This window comes from Prionailurus viverrinus, chromosome A3 (genome assembly GCF_022837055.1).
Source record: "Prionailurus viverrinus isolate Anna chromosome A3, UM_Priviv_1.0, whole genome shotgun sequence".
Lineage (NCBI taxonomy): Eukaryota > Metazoa > Chordata > Mammalia > Carnivora > Felidae > Prionailurus > Prionailurus viverrinus.
In genome coordinates, this window is record NC_062563.1 from 7,958,376 (window position 1) to 7,977,818 (window position 19,443).

At 47.1% G+C, this 19,443-nt stretch overlaps 1 protein-coding gene across 1 annotated transcript in view; it reads right to left on the reverse strand.

The window, feature by feature from the left end:
* Positions 1–19,443, reverse strand: part of DOK5 (docking protein 5) — a 153,209-nt gene that overhangs the window by 20,931 nt on the left and 112,835 nt on the right. Inside the window, exon 6 of the mRNA XM_047853044.1 lies at positions 12,203–12,338. Within this exon, the coding sequence (XP_047709000.1) occupies positions 12,203–12,338 (136 nt within the window). The remainder of the gene's footprint in view (positions 1–12,202; positions 12,339–19,443) is intronic.

The window sequence follows — 19,443 nt, forward strand, 5'->3', positions numbered from 1 at the left end:
GCCCTCACTCCTTTGGGTCTTCTCCAAATGAGACGTAGGAGAAAATGAAAGCCAGGAGCAGTTACAAGGACACTAGAGAAGGGTTGTCAAAGAAGCTAAAACATAATTTCAAATCTCTAGCCAGAGAGAAGCACTTCGTCTATCTCATGAATAGTAAATCTGTGTTCAACTGAATCTTAAAATGTTAGGTTTTTTTCTTAAAAATCGAGACCAAATGTCTCCCTTCAAAGAGACCAGTGGTCTTTGACAATACTTAAAAAAAGAAAAAAGGCATCAGAACGAGCACGTGTTCGTGGAGCATGCAGTCTGTTTGCCAAGTCTGACAGATTTCTGAGGTTTATCAAATACACTGTAAAGTCCCAGCAAATAGATCTTGTATGGGTTAGTGTCCAACAATTAGACACCCACCAGAGCAGTCTCCTCAACCGATGGGCGTATGTCTTCCTATGCATCTTTGTATGTGTGCAGGACGTCAGGGCATGCGGCCCCATGCTGTGCTGTCTCTGGCTCTTGTCCCAGGGATCAAGGAGCCAGCTCCTCAGAGCTACTGGAGGCGTTGAGAGCCACTTTGAGAGCAGTGAGCAACTCGCTTGAGAACTTACTAGACATTCTGCAGACCTGCGGAAACACGGGAGGTAGAGCCCCGTGACCTGTGGCTCACTGAGCCTTCCAGGTGACTGTGATGCACTCTGAAGGTGGAGAACCAGTGTCCCCAGTCTCCCTTCCCCAATATCTTCCCCTCTCCCCTGCGCCCAGCCCACAAACACACTAGGGCCCTAGAAGTCAGTCCTGTGCTTTCTGCCTGCAGAAAAGTCCCCACGATTGGTCCTCCCTTTCAGTGGCCACAGAATACATCCTGAACCTTCCACTCCTGTCCTGACTCCTCACTTACTAATTCTGAGCTACCAAGTCTCAGTTTCTCCCTCTATGGAACTGACCTAATAATGCTACCAACGAAATCCAAAATACTCCAGTATTTGGGAAGGCAGTATAGCGATACCTATTTAAGTTTTAAAATACTTAACAACCTTTACTTCAGCAATCCTGCTCCTGGGTTTAGAAAATTCAGCTAAATACATTATAGCTCAGACACTCAGTTAAAGTTATCATATAAAAGAGCATGTATATAAGGATGCGTGATGTGGTATTATCAGTGGCCCCCAAAATCTGATATTCCCAGAGACAGGCTTAATAAGGTAGTATTACATCGAGACCCTGAAACATCAAGCACTCCATTAAAAGGAATGAGCAAGAGCAAGGTTGGCAAACTCTTCTGTCAAGGGCCATATAACAAGTGGCTTTGCAGGCCAGACAGTCTCCATCATGCCAGTGAATCAATTCTTCTGTTTCAGTGTGAAAGCAGCCATAACAACACAGCAATGGATGGGCAGAGCTGTGTTCCAGTAAAACTTTACTTACAAAAACAGGCATAAGCCAGATTTTGCACATGGACCACACAGATGGCTCACCCTTGAATCAGACCTGTGCTCTGTGACTTTTACGTATGGTATTTCTCAAATCGAAAGCACAATGAGATACCACCTCACAAACGGCCACAATGGCCAAATTTTTTTTTTATAAATTTTTTTTCAATGTTTATTTATTTTTGGGACAGAGAGACACAGAGCATGAACGGGGGAGGGGCAGAGAGAGAGGGAGACACAGAATCGGAAACAGGCTCCAGGCTCCGAGCCATCAGCCCAGAGCCCGACGCGGGGCTTGAACTCCCGGACCGCGAGATCGTGACCTGGCTGAAGTCGGACGCTTAACCGACTGTGCCACCCAGGCGCCCCCAGAATGGCCAAATTTAACAAGTCGGGAAAGGATAGATATTGGCGAGGATGTGAAGAAATGGGAACCCTCTTGCACTGTTGGTGGGAATGCAAACTGGTGTGGCCGCTCTGGAAAACAGTGTGGAGGTTCCTCAAAAAATTAAAAATAGAACTACCTGATGATCCAGCAATTGCCCCACTAGGAATTTGTCCAAAGGATACAGGATTGCTGACTCAAAGGGGTACCTGCACCCCATTGTTTTATAGCAGCACTATCAACAATAGCCAAATTATGGGAAGAGCCCAAATGTCCATAGACTGATGAAGGATAAAGAAGATATATATATGTATAGATAGATAAAGATATAGATATAGATATAGATATATAGATACAATGAAACACCACTCGGCGATGAAAAAGAATGAAATCTTGCTATTTGCAACAACGTGGATGGAACTGGAGGGTATTATGTTAAAGCAAAAGAAGTCAGTCAGAGAAAGACAGATATCACATGATTTCACTCATATAGGGAATTTAAGAAATAAAACAGATGAACACAAGGGAAGGAGACATAAGATAAAAACAGAGAGGGAGGCAAGCCATAAGAGACTCCTAAATACAGAGAACAAACTGAGGGTTGATGGGGGGAGGGCGGGGAAGTGGGGGATGGGCTAAATGGGTGATGGACATTAAGGAGGGCACTTGGGATGAGCACCGGGTGTCGGTAAGTACGGAAGTGACGAATCACTGGGTTCTACTCCTGAAGCTAAGACTACATTGCGTGTTAGCTAACTTGAGAATAATAATAATAAGTATGGTATTTCTATCAGGGATTTACCATTAAATGGGAAAAACAAGGGGGCATTTTAAGAAATCTGTAACAGCACCACCATTTTATTTATTTATTTTTATAAATTTTTTTTTTCAATGTTTATTTATTTTTGGGACAGAGAGACACAGAGCACGAACGGGGGAGGGGCAGAGAGAGAGGGAGACACAGAATCCGAAACAGGCTCCAGGCTCTGAGCTGTCCGCACAGAGCCCGACGCGGGGCTCGAACTCCCGGACCGCGAGATCATGGCCTGAGCCGAAGTCGGCCGCTTGACCGACTGAGCCACCCGGGCGCCCCATCACCACCATTTTATAATAGAAACAACGACTCTCAAACACCCGCCTTCTACATGTACCTGTGCGCGCCAATCCACATGTGTCTGTAGATAGGGATTTCCATATGGGATTGTATGGATACAGACAAAAACATGGAGAGAGGAGTACAAGCTTCTAACAAGATTTAGGAGATCCTAAGGAGGGCAGAGGAGGAATAGACACAAATAAATCACCAAGAGAGAAACTACTGGAGTGCTTAACCATCCCTATCATCATATTTTTGCAGTTAGTTAAATTCTACATACATGGGTTTCTGTAAAAATAAATCAAATGGGATCCAAAAACCAATCCCTATCTCCTAGGCTAGCTGTGAAAATTAAATGAAATACAGCATGCAGACCCTCAGCACGGAGCCAGATGGGGCCACCCATTCCAACTCGAATTATCCCTCTATTAGACTAAGCCCCTTTGCTGGGTTTGCCGCTAACACGCTGCCCGGCTCACAGTCCTGCCTCTCCCCTTACCCCTTTTGGTGGATTCTGTACTGGATGTTCTTTAGTTCATTCATTCGTTGCATCCGTTTATATGCTCTGGGCATCACCTGTAAGTCATGCACTAATGCTAGGGGCTGGAAACTTAAAAATGAATGAAACTCAGTTCCTCCACTCCCCAGGATTTTAGAGTAAATGGCCAGAGAGCTAAGGTCAGCTTTGGTCACGTGGCCCACCGTCTGCCTCCACAATGGCGCTCCTTCCTCGACCAAAGGGAATAGACTCTCTCATAAGCAAAGCTCTCCTTTCCGCAGGTGGGGAGGTCAGAGGGTTGGGGGGCAGTGGTGGAGAAGATTCCTTGTATGTGCTCACAGGCCTAGCGCCTGGCATGATTCCTGGCATACAGGAGGTATACAGTCAGATGTGGTTCAATGACTGCATCGCTAGGTGAATGAGAAACCTCTACAGTCTAACACTCCCTTTGCCATTTTATGCTTTCTCACTACAAGTCAATGATAAGAACAGCTCAGGCTGATTTGTATTAAGTAGGTGCCAGGCACTTTGCCAAGATGTCACCTGCCCCAGCCTACCTGGCAAGGTGTGTACTAATAAAAGCCCCCTTCACAGAGCAAGGGACAAATGCTAAGGGTCACTTGCACAGAGACACTGAGCTGGCATTTAAGGCCTGGCCTCTTTATTACTCCAGAGCTAAAGTTCATATTACAATCCTGTGCGTTCCTCTAGAAAGCACCGAGGATATTATGAAGGCCTTAAAGCCTTAAAGGATGGGCTCAAATCCTGTACTTAAAGGTAGAAGGCACCTGAATTCTATTTCCAAAGCTTAGGGAGATGGCAGCTGGCTGAAAGCCTAGGCTGCCAGGAGAGGGGAGGGCCCCTGCCATCTTGAGCCACAGAATCTACAGTGATGCCACCAGGCCCTCAGACCCCCACCGTCCCAGGGGCCTTCTCTCAAGTGAAAAGTAGCAATCTGCCAAACATGTGGTCTTCCTCGGCTTCCTAATGAAACCCATTCCCATGGCTGCCTGATCCTGATCCCAGCTCTGACAGATGTTTGGCAGAAACGACCCAAAGGGCTGTCTTTCCTTCCTCTGACTCCTCTCCCCAGTTCTGGCATCTGCGGGGAAAGTGATGGGCGTTCCTATCATCCAAATGCTACCGAGACATCACAGAAGATTACTGAAGTGTCAGGGAAAGCGGGGACTTACCTAGTGAAGGTTAGAAAGAGAAGGAGAGACAGAGAGACAGAGAAAACAAGAGAAAGTGAGGAGGAGAGCAAGACTCCTTTCCTGCTAAGGAAAAACACCGCAGAGACACCTACTTGGTGAACAGAACTCGCTAAAACAATGCCTCCATTGTCACCCACAGCCTGATAAAGCAGACTGTTAGTGAAATCGACCACTTGGGGCCACATTTCCCAGTGAAGCATTTTGCTGAACACCAGATGCACTCAAATGGTTATTTTAATGGGGAATGAAAGTGACATGCATCAATTTATTCAGAGTCATCTGAATTCTCAGCCACATGCATAAAACAAAATCACTGCTCCCTTTGCTTCTGGTAACTTTTTATGCCTCCTTCCTAAGGAAATCCTCTCCCCACCCATACATCTGTCCTATCTTTAGAGTAAATTCCTGGAAGTACTATTGCTGCATAAAGAGACATGCGAGTTTAATTTTGATAAATAAGGACAAATTGTCCTCCAACGACATTGTAGCAAACTGAGCTCGCAGAGCTCAATGCTGCATGCATCAAGGGGTAGAAATCATAACTCCTTATCTAAACTTTAAGCTCCTTTAAGATGCAAAAGGCTTTAGGGGCGCCCGGGTGGCTCAGTCGGTTGAGCGTCCGACTTCGGCTCAGGTCATGATCTCACGGTTCGTGAGTTCGAGCCCCGCGTCGGGCTCTGTGACGACAGCTCGGAGCCTGGAGCCTGCTTCGCATTCTGTGTGTCCCTCTCTCTCTGCCCCTCCCCTGCTCATGCTCTGTCTCTCTCTCTCTCTCCCCTTCAAAAAAATAAATAATAAAAACGTTAAAAAATTTTAAATAAAAAAAAGACACAAAACGTTTTCCTTTTAACACTTATGTTCTCCATAAGACTTACTACAATGCTTTCTTTGCAAGAAATAGATAGGTGTTTCCATAAAAGCTTTTGAATCATAACTTTTAGGCCAGGATGTAACAAAGGTTTACATTTAGGAGGGTAAAAAAGCTGATGATTGCTTTAAGCAATACACAATAATCCAAGAAACAATAAATAAAAGAATGAATACATAAACAAATCCACAAGTTAACCAAATTAACCAGAGCCCACAAAGAGGAAAAGAAAGAAAACCTGATTTTTCTGAGGGGTAGGGATGGGGACAGAGGGCAGGTTGAGCTGGGGGAAGGGTGTTTATACAAATGAAACCGCAGCAGAGAAGAGTTTATTTCAGTGTCCGAATAGTAATGAAATTGATTCTATAATTTACCTGATGCTCTCTCTGTTGAAAAAAAAAAAAAAAGAAATAGTTTATGGCTTTTTAAAATTTCTTCTAATGTTCATTTTTTTTTGAGAGAGAGAGTACGAGCAGGGGAGGGGCAGAGAGAGAGGGAGACACAGAATCCAAAGCAGGCTCCAGGCTCCGAGCGGTCAGCACAGAGCCTGACACGGGCCTCGAACACACAAACGGTGAGATCATGACCTGAGCTGAAGTCAGATGCTTAGCCAACTGAGCCACCCAGATGCCCCTATGGCTTTTTAAATTAGACTACGAATTACTTTGGTTTCCAGACTTGTGGAAGAGGGTCACTTGCATTCTCCAAATTCATTACACTTCATTTGCAGAACCAAGTTTGGAAGTCAATCTATCAATTAGGCAATCAAAAAAAGAGGTGGCAGGGAATAGTTCAGAATAACTCTCAAACCTGGGTCCAGTCCAGGGCTCTAGAACACGGGGGAGAAATTGCACCCTGGGGCCTCGACGATGTCACTACGACCAGGGGCCAGGATGTCACCCCCAGTGGAGTCCCACCTACAGCCCCCCGGGGACAGCCTGCTAACTTAGTCTTTCTCCACCTTGTCACTCGATTTGCCTTGAACGAAATTCTAAAAATGACAGGCCCCAGCGAGGAATGAGGAACATCCCACACACCGCCACTCCTTGTTCCAAAATTAGACTTTGTCACAGACACTGATCTCCAAGGTGGCAAAAATAGCAAGCTGCTCGAGGGAGTCCCGAGCTGTCCCGGCAGAGTCCCCGGCAACTACTCCCGCAGAGGCAGCGGGCAGCTGGCGAGCAGACAAGTTCTTGCTGCTGAGTCTCATTCCACAGGGGGTCGTTCCCCTGATACTCCAGCCACCCCCCCGCCAGCACTCCCTTGTGGTTCTCCCTGCAGAACAGCAACACACTGCGTTTAAAGTGCGAGAACTGGAGCGAGGAATTTGGAGATAGGATATTGCCATTTGGGGCCAAAACTACCCAAAAAAACGGGATTTCTTGTAACAGTAACAGCGATTTCCAAAAGGCACACTCTAAGTTGATCGATGTTTCTGAAAGGCACTCTGATATTCAGGGTAATTTGAAAGCACTAAGACAGCTCTTGGTGGGGACATTCAAGGGACAGAAAAGCTTTCCAACTCTCCAAGGGAGTGAGGCGCTGTGGCCAGAGGCAGCGGGTCAGGAACCAGACAAAAGGGTCTTGGATCCCTGGCTCCCATAGAAATGAGCTCAGTGACGGCAGGCAGGTGCCTGAGCCACTCCGTGAGGGGTCTCATCTCTCTGAGAAGGACTGTGATTCCTTCCAGGGCAAGGGTCACAGATAATACTCTCGTACTGCGAGCCCTGGGGAGGATGAGCCTCACATCTATTCACACTACATCCTGGAGCACAGAACAGAGCGCGTCAGGCCCTCAGTAAACATTCTTGAATGAACAAATGAATAGGAATGAATGAATGAATGAGTTTACCTTCCAGTCAAGGTGGTGATGAGGGAAAAATGCAAGTGAAGTACCTGGCATATCGTCGGAGGCTTGGTGAATGGTGCTGGCCGCTACGACCAGAGACACCAAAGGCAGATAGCAGATGGCCAGTAAATGCCCGGCATTATTAGCCCAACACCCTACGGTGGGAAAGCATTTCAAAGGGTGAAATCAAAGCACTAAATATTATCCCAGAAGGCTGTGTGGTGTTGGGACAGACGCCGTGATGGTGGCCTCCATGGTCTACCCCCCCCCCCCCCCCCAGTGTTCACACTCCGTGTGGGCCCCTCCCCTGACTATGGGAAGGACTTGACAGCTGATAGGATGTCACTTGCGTGGTTATGATGCCTAGGATTGTGGCCTCCGGCTTGCAAGGAGACTCTCCCTCTTGCTGGCTTTGGTGAAGACAGGCTGTGTTGGGGAGGCCCGTGCAGTAAAGAGCTGAGGGTGGCCCCCAAGCCACTGCCAGCAACAGACTGAGGCCCTCTATCCTACCGCCACACAAAACTAAATCCCCCCAATAACCACGTGAGCTTGTGAGCGGATCCTTCCCCATTCTAATGAGCCTGAAGCAGCTCAGCCTTGTGAGAAACTGAAGCTGGGGGCCCAGCTAAGCCACGCCAACACTCCTGACCCACAGCAACTATGAGATAATAAATGTGTGTTGTGTTACAGTGCATTGTTGGTGGTACTCTGCCGCTCAGCAGTTGAAAACGAACACACGGAGTAATCCAGGCAAGACATCGATTGGCCACAGCGCGGGCAGCCGGTGCTCAGAGAAGGACCGCTTGCTGAGAGGAACCACAGGAGAGGTAGGGACCGTGGGGAAGTGAAGACGCCCAATCTGCCCAGGGATGGCGGAGAGTACTGGGCACATCTGATTGTTACTGCTGCGTGGGGACGTAACATGGGTGCTGTCAGACCTCCTCACTCTTCAAGATACCACAGAAAGCTGAGTTTTATTTGAAACCTCTCCGTTTTTTTAAAGGCTGGCCACGAAATTGGGATTTTGAGAATAGCGGTAAGTTAATCTCATGCAGGACAAAGAAAATAGGTCTGGGGGCTTCGTTGGGAGATGCGGAGAAGAGTGGGGGCTATACCAGGATACTGGTTCCAAATTCCAGCTTCCAAGCTGGTGGCCTTGGCCTTCCATACAGCAGCGGTCGTAGGGTTAGGAAGTCCTTAAAATACTGCTTGTTACAGAGCCAGGATATATTTTTATTATTATTGATATCATCACTTACTAGTTTCCTATGGCTGTTGTAACAAGTTACCATGACTCAGTGGCTTAAAACAACATAAATCTGTCTTCTTACAGCTCTGGAAACCAAATGTCCAAAGTCAGTTCACCAAGCTAAACTCCAGGTGTTGGCCAATCTGGGTCCTTCTGGAGGTTCCGGGGCAGAATCTGTCTCTTTGTCTTTGCAGCCTCCAGGGGCACCCACATCCTTTGGGTCACCTATGTCTCTCTTCCGTCTTCAAAGCTATCAGCACACAAACCAAATCTCTCTCTCCCTATGCTCCCACTATCACATCACCTTCCGACTCTATTTCCTCCCATTTCCCTCCCACGAGGACCCTTGGGATGACACCGGGTCTACCTGGATGATCTCGGATAATCTCCCCATCTCAAGAGCCTTAACTTGATCACATCTGCAAAGTCCCTTTTGCCACGTACAATCACATCCACAGGTTCCAGGGATTAGGATGTGACATCTTTGGAGCCATTATTCAGCCTACCCCTACTGCTATGATTGCTGCTGTCATTGCTGTTATTGGGCCCACAAGCTTCCTCTTGGTGACCTGCTGGGATTCAGGTCCCAAGTCTGGTCCAAACCAATTCACCTAAGGCTACAACTTGAAACCGGCACAGGTCCCGTGGTAAAGCACCTGCCTGTGGAGGCAGTCTTGGGAGTTTTACACCAGAAGCAGCCAACGGTGGGTTTGGGCGAACTAGTAATGAGACTAAGCCCAGCAGTTAGCATCACCCCCTTCTCCATCTATGACCTTGACTATCTCAGAGAAGCCGGCCAGCCAGTAGTGGTATGCATGCAATTAATTCCTCGTTGACGATATGTGGATCCAGATCTATGTGGATCCATCACCAGTTACCAGGAAGGGCAGAAATGGAACCGGGGAGGGTGGGCAGGCAGCGTTGTCTTTATTTGCTTCGTTGTCCTGTGACATCTCTTTTCTGCCCAAATCAGGGATTGATTTAAGGACACAGATTCTAAGCATTTCTTAATCCCCGGTTAACTTCCTTGAGATTCAGATCCCATTGTGAAGCTTACTCATTTCCATCGAAAACAGGATGCTGTTGCTTAAAAATCACACTCATTTTATGGAACTCTTTAAGCAGGCAGCAAATTAAGAGCAAACAACATTATTTGCCAGTTAAATTTGCAAAGGGGTGATCTGAACGGATTACTCATACTCCTGATTAATTTTTAGTGGAAGTAATGAGGAGGTTGTAAATGGAAAAACATATGCATGAAGAACCTGCCTTTCAAGCACAAAACAATTTATGCTAATTGATGGCTTTACCAATACGGTAATCTTGGAAAAACTTCTTCAGATGTTTAAAGGCATCTAATGGGATAGCTATACAACTTTAAAGCAATGACATGTTGCCCTATAAAGTTCCAAGTGACTTGAATTCTACTATATTTTTTTTTAATGTTTTTATTTATTTTTGAGAGAGAGGGAGAGAGAGTGCATGAGCTGGGGAGGGGCAGAGAGGGAGGGAGACACAGAATCTGAAGAGGCTCCAGGCTGCGAGCTGGCAGCACAGAGCCCGACGTGGGGCTCGAACTCATGAACTGCGAGATCCTGACCTGGGCTGAAGTCAGACGCTCAACCGACTGTGTCACCAAGGCGTCCCAAATACTACTTTACAACTATCCATCCATTCATCCATCCTTTCATTTACCTATATTTATTGCAATATCCAGAATTGGTAAGCATATGGGGAAATGGATACCGAGACTGCATTAGTTCAAAAAGAATATTTTGAGGGGCGCCTGGGTGGCTCAGTCGGTTGAGCATCCGACTTCAGCTCAGGTCACGATCTCGTGGTCCGTGAGTTCGAGCCCCGCGTCGGGCTCTGGGCTGATGACTCGGAGCCTGGAGCCTGCTTCCGATTCTGTGTCTCCCTCTCTCTCTGTCCCTCCCCCATTCATGCTCTGTCTCAAAAATAAATAAACGTTAAAAAAAATTTTTAAAAAAGAATATTTTGAAATAGGGAAAAAAAATCAAGAGAAGAGTATTTCATGATTTGTGAAAATTACATGAAATGTGAATTTCAGTGTCCATTAATAAAGTTTCTTTGCGAGAGACCTACGCCCCTTGAGAATGTTTTTACTTATGGCTGCTTCTAAACTACAATGACAGAATTAAGTAGTTGCAACAGAGACCATCTTGGTTCACAAAGCCCCAAGTATTACCAGCTGTCCCCTTACCGAAAGTTTTGCTGATCTCTGCTCTAAAATCCCAGACCACTGCATGAACAAGTCATTTGGGAATGATCTGAGGCTGCTTTGGGAAAGATCATCTTACTGGTACGCTTTCCCCCCTCTTTAAATCCAACCACCTCACATGTTTCAATCATAAATTTTGAAACTACCCTAATCCTACCACACTAACCCAGTTCCTTTTGGTTTTGCAGATTTCCTTCCAGATGCGAAGCTCTAGGCATGTGTTTGCAGCCACGATGTATGACATGTATTATTTAACTCTTGTGCATTAAGATTTTCTTTGAGAAGAAGAAATTCATGAATCATAATTCTCTGTACGAGTCACAGTTCCTGACACGATGCACTGAACAGAGCAGGTGTTTCCACACACACTCTACGTGTATTCGTGTTTGTGGTATCTTAATATATCAACGTCTATGAAGGCTAATCAACCAGACATGGTTGATGCATGGCTCTGGGAAGAATGGAGTCTCCGGACAGGTTTCCCGTGGCCCACAAAGAATTACCGTTTCGTTGTTGGTTTCAACTGGAATCAATTTCCAACAGTTACAAACAACAAGATATTACATACAGACTCAAATCCTAGACTTCTCCGGAAAAAAACAAGAGATGTCCTACATGGAGCCCACAGTCGCACGTCAACGGTCTTCTGGTTTGGGGCTTTTGACGTTTCACCCCCCGTTTTCCTTCAGCCCTCTTCTCTCTGGCCCCTGTTGAAATTACACCATCTGGTACTGCTATAAATTTATACCTACAGCCAGATAATCTACACAGATGTGTCTGTAGATGTCCATATGCCTCCAAATTGATTCTGATGCACATACTCACTGCAACAGACTAATGATTATATCCCCTCCCCAAATTCATATATTGGAATCTTAACCCCCCAGGTGATGGTGTTAGGAGGTAGGGCCTTTGGGAGGCGATCAGGGCATGAGGGGCGAGGCCTCACAATTGGGATTATAAAAGAGACCCCAGAGAGATCCCTCGCTCCTTCCATCAGTGAGACACAGAAAAGACCATCGCCTATGGATCAGGAAGTCAATGCCACTGGACACAGGTAGGCTGGCACCTTGATCAAGCTATCAGTGAGAAATAAATTAATTTCTGTTGTTGAGAAGCCAGCCGGTCCTATGGTATTTGCCGTAGGAGCCCAAACTGATTAGTACACACACATGTAATACTAACTGAGGCACAAAGCAGACACGCAGGGATGCACGGTTACTATGTTACCAGCTGGCTCTTCAGGCTTTGCAAGGATGGCATTTAATCCAAGTAATACACGGGTGAGTACAGGAGTAAGCCACCTGCTCAGACAGTGCTGGCCATGTTTTTCAGCATAAATATTCTAGGATTGCACTCCACAGGAGTATACATACCATTGAATTTTTCACGCTCTGTAGCAAGCGCTCGTGCTGTTCAGCTATCGCCAAGGCAGCAGAGTGGACTTTCTGGTAGATGGCCTCCCCATCTCGCGTTTGAAAGATAAACAGCCCTTCCCCAGTTTCACACATCCTGTGGAAACAAAAACAGAGGGCTCCTGAAAATCCAGTTCCACGAAGTCCGAGGCACCAAGGGCCTAGAAAACGCCATGAAACCAGAGCCATTTATTTCACATGAGGTCGGGACTCTTGTTCACGTTTGCTAAGCAAAGTTGGCTAGAATCAGAATTTCCAATTCACTGTTGTTAATATTGGGCAGGACACCATTCATTCTAGGCTAACTCGGAGCTGAATTTTTTTTTCCAAAAAAAAAAAAGCATAAGTGTAATCCCAGTACATTGCCTCTCAAAGACAGCTGTGCAACCGGGTTCTCATTACTGTCTGTGCATCGTTAAGTTCATCAGGAGCTCCACCATCCAGGGGCGCCTGGGCGGCTCAGAGGGTTCAGCTTCCAACTTTGGCTCAGGTCATGATCTCATGCTTCATGAGTTCGAGCCCAATGTTGGGCTCTGTGCTGATAGCTTGGAACCTGGAGCCCGCTTAGGATTCTGTGTCTCCCTCTCTCTCTGCCCCTCCCCGACTCGCACTCTGTCTCTCAAAAATAAAAACGTTAAAAAAAATTTAAATACAAGAAAAGAAACTCTGCCATCCAGCTCAGCGGTGGAAGAAGGCTTCCATGACTCCAGGTTCTGTTCTTCCCTTATAGTCGATGGCTTTAAGGATTCTTTCATTTCCAAAATCAATCTGGATTCCTTTTTTTTCACTTTACCCACTGGCCTTTACCTTGGACATTTTGTCCAGCTTTCAAAGTAGTCCCAAAAGCCCCAACTTTTGGTATGTGTATGGCCTTACACTATCAGAAACAGTGGATGAAAACCCAGAGAAGGTAAAACAGTTTAAAAGTTGGGCCTTTCCCGTGTTCTTTGTGAAGATAAGGATTCAGACATAAGAACACCGTGGCCATACAGAGATACAACAGTTGTGAATTTCCCAAGAATTACTTTGCCTAAATGATGAACCTGTCACTCCAGGCCATGAATTATGCAGTTGGTCAAGAATCTAGAAGAAAGTCGGGAGCTAAGAAAGCACCTGGGAAATTCACTCACTGGTGCCCAAAGCAAGTATGTATCAAGGCAGAGTGCAATAAGCAGAGAATGTGGGCTCCAGATTGCCTGGCCGTGCTTGCCCCCTGCCAGCTTTGTGAGCCGCGGCGCACTACTCAGCCTAAGCCTGCATTTCTGCTCGTGAAATAAACAGGAGGATAACAGCCATCACAGAAGCGTACTGAAGGTGTTAGGCATGATACGTAAAGTGCACAAAGGAGGTCTTTCACTCAATGCGCACCTCCACTCTTCTGCTGGAAGGTAAGCTCCAGGTAGACCAGATCTGTTCCTGATTTGTTCACAGATCTTCCGCCAGTGCCTACAACAGGGCGTGGCCTATATCTGGCGCTCCGTAAATAACTACAGAATGGACTGTGACATAGGAGGCGGTGCTAGGCAAAGGTGTAATTAAGAACTGGACCCCGGCTTCCTTGAGGAAGAAACTGAGGTTTCTAGAAGAGAAGGGAGGAACAACAGTCTGACAACTGCACAGAGAATGTCCTGATTTGGTCAAAGGCAAGTGACACACTAGGGGCCGGGGGGCCAGAGGGGGCAGCCTATGTTCCAGGAGCTCCGGGAACGGGCACGAGCTCCCAGAGATGACAGGCTTCGCTCTGCGAAGTCACCACCCGACTGTAACCATTCCCACAGGCACAGATGCCCAACATCGGAAACTGTCCCTCTCTGTGCCAGTGACATGTCACGCAGACATACCACATTGGAAAAATACTAATGGGACTGAATTTAAGAAAACCAGAATAAATGATCCCACAGTGGCCAGTATAAATCAGCAAACTTGTGAGATGGGAGTGCCAGTGGGTTCCGCATTCCCTCACTTGCAACATGTGTTCTGCGCATGTGCATGTGTGTGTGTCCCTGTGTGTTTAGAATATTTGAACATTGTTACAAGCAGGATGCATCTCATACTCCACACGAATGTTTATGGTACTCTTCTCTCTACTCCTGCAAAGCAGTTATTAAATCAATGTTATATTTCACATTTGCAATTACATATTCTATATGAAAGAGTAAGGTACTTGTCAGAAAACAGAAGGCAAATCATAAGGGCTCCGGCAATGGATGTAATGGTAAAGAAACGGGCTTTTTCCCTGAGAAGTTTATAATGTATTCGGCTAAACAAGATCTATGTAAGTGAACAGGTTCAAGACTAACGTGGTGGTGCGGTGAGCTGGGGAACGGTACTGGTCAGAGGTGCACTGATAAAGGAAAGCAGAGCTGGGGAAAGGGGTGGGTGTCGATGTTACATAGTAACAAAGAAAATCAGGAAGGCAAACACCGGAGGGGAACAGATCAGAGGCATTTTCCAGGAGAGATACAAAATTAGGAGCAAACCATTGCAGAAGTGAGGTGAACCGTGGGACTCCTGTCCTACCTGTGGCTGCAGCCGCCAGGGACACTATGGTTAAGAAAATACGGAAAAAAAAAAAAAGAAAAAAAAAGAAAATACGCACAGAGAAACACAACACGAAGTCAAAAAGAGGCTTAACCACATGGGTTCTGGCAGCCCCATCTTGAAGAAAAACCCAGGGAAGGGTCTGTTAGGAACTCATAATACAGAACAGGGGCTCTCTACACTGGCGCATTCGACATGAGCAACATCGTACGGCCAGATCGTTCTTTGTTGTGGGGACCATCCTGTGTGTTGTAAGGTGTTTAGCAGCATCTCTGGTCTCTACCCACTGCATGACAGTAGAATCCCCTAGCTGTGGCAACCAAAAACGTCTCCAGACACTGATAAATGTCCCCAAGGGGGCAAAACGCCCCCAGCTGAAAACCACTGAAATAGACCAAAAATAAGGGGTTTAGGGAGCACCTAAGCCATGGTTCAGCGGTGGAGAGGCTGTGCATGCGAGGCGGCTTCCGTGTTCAGGGGAGCTGTGGATTCACCGCAGACAGTGTTCACGATGAAGCACAGAGGACGTCCTGCACCTGCGGTCTGTGGGGTCTTGCCCGTTCCAGTCATGGGCATCATCGCCTAGTGGATCTCAGCTTGAGACAAGGTAGCAGTTGACTGCTGGTGCCGTGTGTAGGTGTGTTTACGTGTGTGTGTGTGTTGGCTGGAGATCAGCTAATCTAGGCTGCCTGCTAATGTGGTGGTTTTGCTGTCCTTCGCTGAGACCACTGGGGTGAGAAACAGAAATCAATGTAAGACACCACGTGATGTACCACAGTACCACTGAGGCTTCCGAGCCCAGGACGGCTCTTGAGAACGTCAGCCAATCTCCTACGACTCGCATTGGCGTGTCAAATCTTTGCGCTGCCTTATTTAATACTTGTTTAATCAGCTCAGTTTTCCTTTCCCTTAAACAAATGTATCGTAAACGAATCGCCAAATCAACAGCAGAAGCCAGTATGCTCGACTACAAGTTGAAGGCAGATGTGAAAGTAAATACAGTGAAAACAAAATGTTATTAAACTCTGACCAGATCCTCTTGTCAAAGATCTAAGCGGGACGTTTGCTCACGTGTTAGTGACACAGGTAAAGTAGAAAGTGTTAGAAGATGTGTTTAAGATGTGCCAGCACCTCACTGAAATGTTTCTCTGTAATTTAATCAGGAGGATCAAAAACGTAATTAAGAGGAAAATGACTTGGGGCGCCTGCGTGGCTCAGTCAGTTAAGCATCCGACTCTTGGTTTTGGCTCGGGTCATGATCTCCTGTTTCGTGAGTTCGAGCCCTGCGTCCAGCTCTGGGCTGACAGTGCAGAGCCTGCTTGGGATTCTCTCTCTCCCTCTCTCTCAGCCCCTCTCCTGATGATGCACTCTCTCTCTCTCTCTCTCTCTCAAAACAAATAAAACTTAAAAGAAAAATCTAAAAAAGAGAGAAGAAAATGTCACTGTGAGATTACATTCATTTCATGTTATGCCTCTATCACTAAAACCATCCCACATCTGGGGAAACGTGGCTGTGTTTCCCGGGGCCCTGCTCTAGTTGGTGTGGGACAGAAAGCCTCATATGCTGGAATCATGGTCAAGTTTCCTGACCTCTCGAAGTTTCCACGGACAAACCTTTGAGAGTGGGGAAACTGTGTTTTATCTTTAGGAAAGGATCTCAAGTCAAGGTAAGCATCTAATGAGGATTTGTTGTTATTTTAACCCTTTAAAATGTCAAAGCCAAGGAGAGGCGGTCCTCGGGGAAAACTTCAGGAAAGAGGCACAACCACATCTCTGCCTGGATGGAAACTGTGTAATCACAGCCTGGAGCAGCGGGAAAGTGAAAAACAGCTGCACGGCGGCGGGAGGCATGTGGCTGGGGAAGAAAGTCTGTGTTTGAGGCTCACGGGCTGTGAAGACAGAATAATACAAACCTCTTCTCTGAGAAGGGAGATATGAATTCGGGAATGTGATTCTCCCTTTAAGAAAAGCAGCAGCTTTCATTAAACAAAGATTGTAATGCAAATGACCGGGGGGATTTGTTTCTCCGGCTGCAGGAGGTATACTGTGTCTGAGTGTTAGCAGCACCTTAAATAAAGCCCGTCAAGGGGCGCCTGGGTGGCTCGGTCGGTTGAGCGTCCGACTTCGGCTCAGGTCATGATCTCGCGGTCCGTGAGTTCGAGCCCCGCGTCGGGCTCTGTGCTGACAGCTCAGAGCCTGGAGCCTGTTTCAGATTCTGTGTCTCCCTGTCTCTGCCCCTCCCCCGTTCATGCTCTGTCTCTCTCTGTCTCAAAAATAAATAAACGTTAAAAAAAAAAAAAAAAAAAAAAGCCCGTCAGCCCGGTGGACGAGAGGAAGAGAAGGTTCCAGTTCAGAGGGTGCTCAGCCACACGCTGTCCCTTCTCCTGTGGCTCCACCATCCATGTCACCAGGCTTCCTAACGGTTCCCTTAAATGTGTACAGATGCTGCCATCATCACTTTTTAACTTTTTAAAAAAGGTGTTTTTTAAAAATGTTTATTTAATTTTGAGAAAGAGAGAGAGAAGGGGAAACATGAGCAGGGGAGGGGCAGGGAGAGAGGGAGAGAGAGAATCCCAAGCAGGCGCCCATCGATCGGCACAAAGCCCAGCTCGATGTGGGGCTCGATCTCATGACCCCTGAGATCATGGCCTGAGCCGAAACCGAGAGTCAGACTCTTAACTGACAGAGCCACACAGGCACCCCTGCCATGATCACTTTTTAGACTTGAGTTTATGAAAACAAAACAAAACCCAAACAATCCAAAGTCATAAAATGTGGCCAGTGTAAAAGACAGTGGGTTGTTTATTAATACGTCTGTTCCTCATGTTCTATGAACATGTAAAGTCAAAGAAACACTTTTCCCCCGTTTTTCCCCATGCTATGCCCTGACCTAGATCTTAGGGAGCACTGCCCCCCGTTCTTCCCGCTGTAGTGCTCTATAAGCAGCAGGATGAAAGGGAGGGCTATTTCACAGTTTCTGAACCCAAACACGAAGTGTGGCTTTACTGACCCCCAAGAGAATGAAAAGCCAGGTGAGCAACAGAGGGAACCTTCTGAACAAACCTTGAAGTTCACATGCCCCAGACTGAAGTCGGATCACCCCCACCCCACACTGGCCCCCCAGGCGTGCCTGTGCCGTTCCAACGGCTCCCGGAGGATCCTGATTCCTCTCTGTCTCCCCACCCACGTCCAGTCAGTCAGCTTTGGGCACTAGCTTCAAAACACGTCAGTATCCAAACATCTAAGTCCACGTTCCTTGTCACCAGCGTGCCGGGAGCCACCCTCGTCCTCACCGTGAGCACTACGATGCCCCCTCCCAACTGCTTTTAGCTTGAGTTAAAGAAAAAAAAAAAAAAAGTCAGACCCTGTCACCTCTTGGCTAATCCCTTCCTGTGTAGGGAAAAATCTAATCTTGTCCAAACAATCTGGTCTGGCCTTTGCCAACATGGGAGGTGGTTTTTGTTTGCCTGGGTTCTTGGGTGAGACAAATAGTAACAAGGGGGTTTAGGGTGAGGCTTTGGGTCACGTGCTATCAGCTGACCTGGAGGCTGAGATGAGCCAGGTGGGCAATCGATGAATCAACCAAGCAAGCATGGAGTGGAGCCTCAATCAAGACTCTAAACGCTGTGGCTGGGAAGCGTCCCCGGTTGACAACACTCCGTGGGACTGTCACATACCGGTATGAGAAAAGTACAGTGTTCTGACTCCACAGGGAGAAGACACAGAATCTCTATGCGGGGCACTTCCCACAGCTCCTCCCTTATCCGATGGTAGCTACTCTGTATCCTTCAGTGGTACAAGCTTTGACCAACTTCATAGATGTCAGTGAACTCCAGGTCATTCTAGCAAATTCTGAAACGTTTGGTGGTCGTGGGAGCCCCCGAACTTGTAACTGGGGTCAGAAGTGAGGAAGGTCTTGGGGACTGTTCCTTCGAACCTTGCAGTGGTCTCTCCCCACCCACAATGGCTGCCCAACTAAGATGAAAAGCCAAATTCTTTACAGGGGCTCCAAGCCCCACACGGCCTGACACTGTTCTGCTTCTTCCTTTGCATACATTGTGGCCCCCTCCCTTATTCTGCTCCTGCCACGTCAGCCTCCTGGATCTTCTCTGCACGCTCCACGTACACCCCCCTTGGCACCTCTTCCCAATGTCCTTCTGGCTGGAATGCTCCCCCCGCCCCCGCCGCCTCCATGATTCCTCCTGGGTCTTCTGTCGGCATCACTGACTCAGTCAGCAAAGCCAGTCCTGCTCACCCTGCTTAAAATTGCACCCCCTCTTTGGGCACTTGCTATTGAATGATTTTATTGTTTGCCGTGAACTTACACAATCAAATGTCATTATTGTCTATATCCCCTCTTCTCTACAGAGCGAACTTCATGACAGAACACGTGAGAACCTCCTGTCCGTATGCTTTATTCACTGCTACGTCCACGGTGCTCGGAACCACATGGGGCTCCTAGGGGGAACTCAACAAACATTGGATGAAAGAAGGAAATGGCTCATTTTTATTTACTAGACCCTTCTAGAAAGTGAGGTACCATCACATGTAAAGTGGTCACATACACCAGTGGATCATCACCCGCAGGTGATGGCTGCACTGTACAGATGACCAACAGGTACGTGAAAAAGTGCCCAGTGTCACTAACCATCAGGGAAACC